This window comes from Malania oleifera, chromosome 6, assembly GCF_029873635.1.
Source record: "Malania oleifera isolate guangnan ecotype guangnan chromosome 6, ASM2987363v1, whole genome shotgun sequence".
Taxonomy (NCBI): Eukaryota; Viridiplantae; Streptophyta; class Magnoliopsida; order Santalales; family Ximeniaceae; genus Malania; species Malania oleifera.
In genome coordinates this window covers 95,773,099-95,781,645 of record NC_080422.1, presented here as the reverse complement: position 1 = coordinate 95,781,645, position 8,547 = coordinate 95,773,099, and the positions used below count along the sequence as shown (strand labels likewise).

The 8,547-nt window shown below is 34.4% G+C and overlaps 1 protein-coding gene across 1 annotated transcript; it reads right to left on the bottom strand.

Moving 5' to 3' along the window:
- Positions 1–1,093: 1,093 nt before the first annotated feature.
- On the bottom strand, positions 1,094–7,191 carry LOC131158838 (aspartate aminotransferase, cytoplasmic). Its single transcript, XM_058113745.1, has 12 exons — positions 6,862–7,191; positions 5,954–6,025; positions 5,565–5,626; positions 5,394–5,477; positions 4,461–4,560; positions 4,249–4,369; positions 3,682–3,845; positions 3,413–3,550; positions 2,837–2,958; positions 2,343–2,437; positions 2,130–2,250; positions 1,094–1,529 (listed from the first exon to the last, which is right to left on the bottom strand). The coding sequence occupies exons 1-12, from the start codon at positions 6,931–6,933 to the stop codon at positions 1,445–1,447; spliced, it is 1,236 nt and encodes a 411-aa protein (XP_057969728.1). The 5' UTR covers positions 6,934–7,191; the 3' UTR covers positions 1,094–1,444.
- Positions 7,192–8,547: the final 1,356 nt, after the last annotated feature.

Here is an 8,547-nt window from a genome sequence, read left to right as displayed (position 1 = left end):
TAAAAAATAAAATTATTTTTCACACCCCAAATATATATTTTTTTAAATGTATTAAGAGGATTAGATGTCTCACCTATGAGTTTTAGGTACATTTTAGTTGAATTCCCTTAATAATTAGCATCCAAAATATTGCATAAATTAATGAGTATACTAACTATTCTTTTTAACTTAGGGATGCACGATTAGCACTCTAGAAGACCCGCGTTCATCGAAAATTATTTCCATGTCAAAATTCATTATTTCATATACATTTGAGTACTAATTTTACCCTCTCTCTCTCTCTCTCTCTCTCTCACACACACACACACACACACACATTTGTGATTTAAACTCAAATTTATCATTCCAAAATTAATTATTAAAAATAACATTTTAGAGGGAGAGAGAAAGCTCTATGTAATCATGTTTTTTCATTGCCTATTGAAGATTCACTATATCTAAATTATTGAACAAGGGGTAGATCATCTGCTATTCCGAGTGCCTTTCTAAGATTCTATCTACTCATTATAAGATGCAAACATCAAACATCCTATATTCCTATATAAAAATCTCAATCTCTATCAATTGAGATGCCTCCAAAAGGTTTAGGCAAATCAAATTGCTTCCCAAAAGAACATTCATTCATTTCCTTCTTCCCTGTCAACCACGATGACCAAATTGCGAACATAAAATCTTAGCCAGTGCAGATGAACTAGTAGGGAGAAGAGTGTATGAATCTCATAAATGGAACACCAGTTTCTTTCCCTGATACATTGTTAACTCGGAAAGCCTGCGGTTCATAATAGTAAATGATGCTGAAAGTTGTAAATCTCAAAATGATTACTGAAGAATGCATGCTGAAAATTGTATTTTTGCCAACTATCATATTACATTAACTGTTATTGTAAGTAATAACCTCATGATATAGATTTATTTTTCTATCCATTAAAAATTCACGCTAAGCCATAACTACAGAGGGTGAGGTAGCCCATTCATCACCACATCAGATGAACATGAAATGCACCAGCATAAAAATAAAAAATAAGAATAATAATCTATCATTGGGAGGTAATCAAGTGATTGCGCATGCATGGCCTGCTAAGATCATGAATAATGAGATTTTAAACTTCCAGTCACTGCTGAAAATCCAATTGTTGGCAAATCACACACAAAATTCTGCAATGTTTGTGAATTGAATCGCAGATTGTAAAGAATCCATTCTCCTCAACATTAGAAAATCACACTCAATTCTCTCACACTTCTTTTGTTCTTGAAGCATCATCTTGACCAAAAAACCAAAAAAAAATTCAAGGCTCCATTTATTAATGTAGAAAAAAGAAGGCAAGACTCTGTTTCGAACCAAAATACTCACTTATGCAGCATTGAATGTGTTAAATACTGATGAGTCATGCAACCGCAGCAGCAAGAACCAATGAATTACAAAATAAGTTTCGAATGTATCCGCCTAGGCAATGTCGGTAACAGCAGCATGTATAGCATCTGCAAGAAGAGGAACTGTCTTGGAACTAAGACCTGCCATACTGATTCTCCTGCACAGAAGAAATGAAAAATAAAAGAGGCATTTTAGCTTCCAAAACAATCAGATTTAATTCCTTTATGCTCTCAGACATAATGGAAAAGGTTCAAGAAGTTGGCGAGTCCATTGAGTTAGCATTCTACAGATTGATGAAGCAGATCAGTGTTTTCTTTGTGATGCACAGTAATGGCCCAGAGGCTCCAGATCTCCGATATGGGATTTTGAGTGTGGTTAAAATTTCTGTACGTATCTCCATGATACAGGCAACTGTTAATGAATTACACAGCACGGGAACCACACCCCATATAGCGAATCAGGGGCACCAGTATTAATTTACATGTTTGGTTACAAGAGAGTAAATATTAATTTCCATCTCAAATCACAATACATTTTACGTGTCTTGTAAATATCATTGCCATCTCAAATTACATTTATCAAAGGCACGTCCTCTAGAAATGAAATTCCATTGTAATATGATTCATAGCCGCCAAAAAAAGAAAAGGTCAAGGTCTTCCCTTACCTGTTTATTCATATGTTTTGCTTTTTGAGAAATCCAAAGACATCTTTACAAGTTCTTATAAGGTCAAAGAAAGAGTAGAATGAGCCATCTTACCCGTCTGAGGTCATGTAAATGTGATACTCTTTTGTCATGAAGGAAACTTGCTCGGAGTTCAGCCCAGTGAAAGTGAACATTCCAATCTGCTTGATAATGTGACTCCAGTCCCCTGGGGTGCCTGTCAAACACAGAAAGAAAATTCAGACATGGAACTTAATCAAATAAGAACTCACACTTAAAATACCTCCAGAATCACCAAGATTGGCTTACCTCTGGCATGTAAAGCATTAAAGAGTTGCTGCCGCATGCTGATAATCCGGTCTGCCATTGTTTTCAGCTCAACAGTCCATTCATTGTACATATCCCTGTGGCGAAAATATAAAGCTCAGAAAAGAAACAAAATCATAAAATCACTCTATTGTGATTGTCTTAATCCTTTGTATATAGAGATTAAATAAATCACAGAAGTTGCACACATAAGATTGATTCATTTGCATCCTTTTACCTGCACTTGTCAGGGGGTGTGATTATTGTAGGTCAATGTTAACAGTAGGCACAATCATTTATAACAATTATGTTAGTGAATCATTGATTTAGCTCTATAAATCTTTTTGATCAAAGATGTTCACTTAGTGCATTTAATTTTCTCTTGGTTTATGTTAAAGAATTTTTATTAGCTTTGCACAATCTAGATAGTTTTCCCAAGTTGGTTTGATGATATTTCTTAGGTAATTACTTTTGATAAAAATTGACTTGATTTATACCTATCCTTGAGGATAGTAGCCACAATGGATGCACCATGAATAGGAGGATTAGAATACATGGGCCTGATCACAAGCTTCAGCTGGCTCTCAACCCTGCTTGCCACATCAGCTGTCTTGCAGACCTGTAAAATAAAATAACTGTCAAAAGTTTATATTCACTTGCAGTAGGGGTGGAATTGCGGATTCCCTATTGGTCTTCAAAATAATAACAGGAAATGCTGGTTGTCGACATGTTGGCAAATTATTTCTTTCCAAATGATATTATTAGGCCCTAGTATCTCCTAAGGTTGTGACACAACAACAACTTTTCATCCTCGAGTGAGAAAAGATAGGCTTCAATTAAATGGTAACATCTGATTTAAATTTTGACTCGGAAAAGAAAATTTAAAATTTATTAGGACCATATGATAGCATTAGAGTTGATGTTGTGAGCCTGTGACATTTACCCTTGGTCTTGAGAATGAACAAGATAATTTTAATCAATTAATGAACATCTACTAGAGCATGGTGAAGAGCATGAATTCAATTTAGAAGCTTCTAAAGGGTATTGGTTTATAAAAAAATGGCATGTCTTACAATGCTAAGGGCACCAACACGTTCCCCATAAAGCCCCATATTTTTCGCATAACTCTGAGCAGCGAAGCATTCACCACCATCAGCAACAAACATACGCACAGACTGCGCATCTGCGTCCAGGCTACCACTTGCAAAGCCCTAGAACGTCAAAGGCATGTTACTTTAAACATAATACAGCTTTGAAATTTTTGTTAACTGCAATCAATAATTCTTAATCATTTGGTGAATTTTCACAATGTTATTTGGGCTCATTTTCATTTTCTATTTACCTGGTAGGCACTGTCAAAGAAAGGTAATAACCCTTTTGATCTCATCAACTGCCTGATCAGTTCCCACTGCTCAAGGGTTGGATCAACTCCGGTTGGGTTATGAGCACATGCATGAAGTAACACTATTGCTCCTGATGGGGCATTTTCAAGATCTTCTAGCAGCCCTGTTTACCACACAAGAAATATCATCACAAATCTTATTTGCATAAATTATCAGCAAACTGAAGCATTAACATAAGAAAAGGCAAATGGAAATATTGTTAATGCCTGTGATTAGAATCAAAACTCAAAAGCCATGTGAGATTCTTGGTTCTGTCATTCACAAGGGTAGGCAATTATTGACTGCCAAAAATCACAAATACTTGTGGAAGTGAACATATATTATTACAATTATTTATCAACCAATGACCACAGGTGCAGAAGTGGAAAACATTAACTTTGTGTGATAATTTGGTAATGGAAACTGCATAGCAAGCTACGTGTATAAGAGAAAAAAAGCATAATAAGACTGTAGTAACTTGTTCAAACATATTAGTATTAACAACAACTAAAAAACAACCAACCAACCTTCAAAGTTCAGCCCCCGTGTAGCCGGATCATAGTAACGGTAGGTCTTTACGGACAACCCACCCAGAGTGAAAACTTTTGGATGGTTTCCCCAAGTTGGCTGGGGAATGTATATTGTATGCTGTTCAACAAGGAAAATGAGTATGTTTATATCAGTTTTTCCCAAGGACAAAATCTTTGGTTATAAAGGTGAAAAACTGTCAGCTATTTACTTGGTGGTAATGCCTAGCCAGAAACTCAGCACCAACCCTCAGCGAGCCAGTACCAGACAAGCACTGGACTGTAGCCACTCTGTTCTCTTGAATAGCAGAGCTGTTACCAAAGGGCACAAAATATTTATCAACCTTTGATTAATCTTGAAATTATAAAGACAAAGAAAAAGAAACTTATCCTGTGTTTGGGAGTATGGAATTTTGGAACTTGGATTTGAACTTTAGAGGATTTGAATAAAAGATAGTATAAAGGTGTATTAAGTTTCTTCAAAATTCATATTATTCCAAATCCAAGTCCTGAAATCCATGCTCCCAAATGCTATGCAAGTGCATTGCTATCAATGATAAGAAAAGGGGAGATTGCATCCATTCATATAACATTTGTCACTCATACAATAAAACCTGAGGTAGTGTTGTGTTCAAATTGTGATGCTGTTTCCTGTAAAGGAATGAAACTTAATGTCCACAAAAGCATGAAATAAACACAGAATTATGAATGTTTCCTTCGATCAATGTATCCAAAAGGGTGTTTTTAACAAGAGAGATCCAGATGCTATATGTTGGAAATTATACTTATTTCAACCAGGGCTTTAAGAGGGAGAGAGGGAACAGATGCCACACATTGGCAAATGTGAGCGAACTACAAACTGTCACTTAAAAGGGCAACTGCACATCTTCAAATTAAATAATGGTAGTTATTCTGCACTTCATATCATAAAACTAATAATTTTCTAAAAAAATCTAACCAAGAAAAGAAACACAGCCATTACCAAAATTCACCATCTTTGTTTGTTTTCAAGGGGTAAAAGCAAGGATATAATACTACACACACTCTCAAAGTATGCACTGTATAACACAAGTTACATAATGAAGCAGCAAGTTATAAACTTGCAAGGCACTGGATTTGCAGGCAGCACTATATAACTTCTTTACCTTTCAGCTCCAAAAATGAGCTTAGCACTCAATTTATTAAAATCTCCGAGACCAACAATAGGCAGATACTCTTTCACGCGGGATCTGAATAATGAACAAATTGGGGTCTGGTGATCAGTAGCTAAATTTTGCAAGGTTGCATATAACAACAACACTAATTGGATGACTTACTGGTCATTTACTAACAGCTGCTCTGCTCGTCTCACCACATTCAGAACAAGCGGTTTTCCTTCCTATTGTGCAGTTTAGGCCAATCCAACCAGTTTACATCAAAGATGTGTCAGTAACTGTACTGAATGTATTATGCATTGTGCTTTCATGCTTTGAAGATTTGTGATTGAGAAAACACATAACTGTGCAATGGCACATGTGCACATGTGAATCAACAGTAGCTTCTTTCTTTGCTTTGTCTTCATTTTTTCCCCTTCTTTTTTTATTAAAAAAAAAAAAAACTTAGAGATTAATCAGAATCTATCAATATACATAAATTTTTCAGTGAATATGCACATGTATCTCTTAAGTTGAAGTGTTAAACTGATATAAACAATCCAAGAATGCACCTCGGTTCGATAAGCACCAACACCCAAATTCAACTTTGTTGGATTGGGATCTTTGTTGTAAGCAACAGTGACCTGCTCATGCACATAACACTTGTATTAGAAGAAAAATGCATCATATTGCACTCAAGTTGCCAAAACAATATAACTAAAGTGTGTAAACTATTAAAATTAGATAACATTCAGCTAAACAACTCATTGTGTGAGTGCAGTTGAGATTATCTCATCCTTGGAGTTTTACAGCCACATTGTTGCACCTGTAAAAACCTAAGATAGGATTTGAGACTAAAATATTTTTCCAATGAGATAACTTTAAGGCATGCTTCACTATTCTCCAAACTTTTGATGCAATGCACATTGAATATCCAAGTTCCATGACTTGCTGGCTAGCTGCTAATTTTTCAGGTATGGAAATGTATAGAGCATCTACCACTCAAATGAGCACTTCAAAAATAGCAGCATGAGGTGGATCACAGATTTTTACAATAGTGTATATATTTATTTATTCATTTACATTGGAAGACAAAAAATTATTAAAACGAATGAAGTCTTCACATGATCAGAATACACTCAGCCCCAAATAGAGGGGAAAACCACTTATTTCAGCTTGAGAATGAATCAGAAAAGGGGAAAAATTGATTTACAAAAAATGATTGTTTCGTCTGCAAATCAGAAACCACCTTTTGGTTTAGGGTGATTTTTTTTTTTTTCCTGTTGATCATGCTTAATATGATCTGAATTCATATATATATATACATATGCATATTCTGAAAATAAAAATCGCAAGCATATACATTTAGATTCTAGCTCCATCCATTAGCTCCAAACAAATGAAAAAAGAAAAAAGAAAGAAAAACAAAACAACACGCCCATACACACAAATGGAGAGAGAGAGAGAGAGAGAAAGGTACCCCTAAAATGGGATCTTCAGGAGCTTGAACGACATGGCTGAAAACAGAATCGCCATGGAAGGAGGTGGACATGGTGATGATGTGGATGCGATAAACAGATTTCGGAATGCGATTACAAGGATGAAAGCCTGCAAGTGAGGAGTTCCCAAGCTGGGTGTCTCTGCCTCGCGCTCGCTTTCAGAATTTAAAGTATCCATCGGTTGAATTTCCCGACCAACCATCGATATTCTGATACTACAATACCGTGGGCGCGTCACCCTTTCACAGTTCCACGGTTTCACCTCTCTCTCTCTCTCTCTCTCTTTCTCTCTCTCAAACACACACACACACACACTAAATAAGACTGTGTTTTTTTTTTTAGAAAAAAAAAATAATTGGGTACAATCTGGAGCTTGAAAAATGGCAGCACTTTTTGTAATTATTAAAAAATAAAAAATAAAGCTATTCTAAAACCAAATAATGTCAAAAAAAAAAAAAAATTTCCATTTTTATGCAAAGATTGTAAAAAGAAAAAAAAAAGTATTAACGTGTAATAATTCTTTAAAAACTAAATTCAAAATAAATATAATTTTCCCCAACTAACAGAGTTTTCACTTTACAAAATAAATCATACTATTTTTCTAGTATTCATAAATCATTAATTTAATAAATTTATTATTCATGAATGCGTGTTTTACCCTCTTATTAATTTATAATTTTCATTAAATTTACTAGTTGTTTGGCTCAAGAGTTGCAAGTGAAATAATATCATGGTCACTTAAAATTGTTATGTTTTATTTTAAAATATTAAGAGTTAAAATCAATATGTATATATTTGTATTTTTCAACTAAAAAGCAGTGAACTCGGTTAGCATTAGTATGATGAAACATGTATACTATAATATTAAAGGAGAATGGTATGTCTTTATAGACCTCCAAAATTCAAATCTAGTTTTTTCTTTTTCAAAGTTTGACATTTTAAATATTACACTAATTTTTAATTAGATGATGTTTAAGGTATTAATTGTGATTGGCTCAAATATTTTTTAGAATTTTGATTTTAATAAATTTAAGAAAAAAATTGATTGTTTGAAGTTTATTGTCCTTAAATGTTTTTGTTTATGACACCTAAATCAATCTCTCTCTCTCTCTCTCTCTCTCTCTCTCTCTCTCTCTCTCTCTCTCTCTCTCTCTCTCTCTTATAATAGAGTTAAAAATTAAGAAGAAAAACACAAATATAGTTCTTATTATCACCTTCAAACACCGCCTAAGCCACCTTACAACTCTTTTATGTGTTCCATTCAACTATGAGTCAAATATAACACCTGCAAACCTGATCCTCCTTACCGCTATGATAGACATCTACCCTCTAATCCCAAATGAAGTCACACAGAAATAATCCAGAGCGTTCTTTAGATCTAGATCCAACCTCACCCAGTTCAAGATTTGCTATTGAAAGCTTCATCAATGAGAAGACATAATGACTGCAAAGGAAGATATAGTAGATATTAGCATTTTGCAAACATAATATATTACTAGGTGTTTGCATCTCGTTTTGCATTGACTTATATATCGAATGACAATGATATTTATATATTGACAAAACTTTGATAGGCACTTTTGCTAGCATATTTTTTGTCCAACAAGATTAGATATGGAATGCACTTAATTTTTTTTAACAAAAAAAGGGATATGATTAGCCTTACC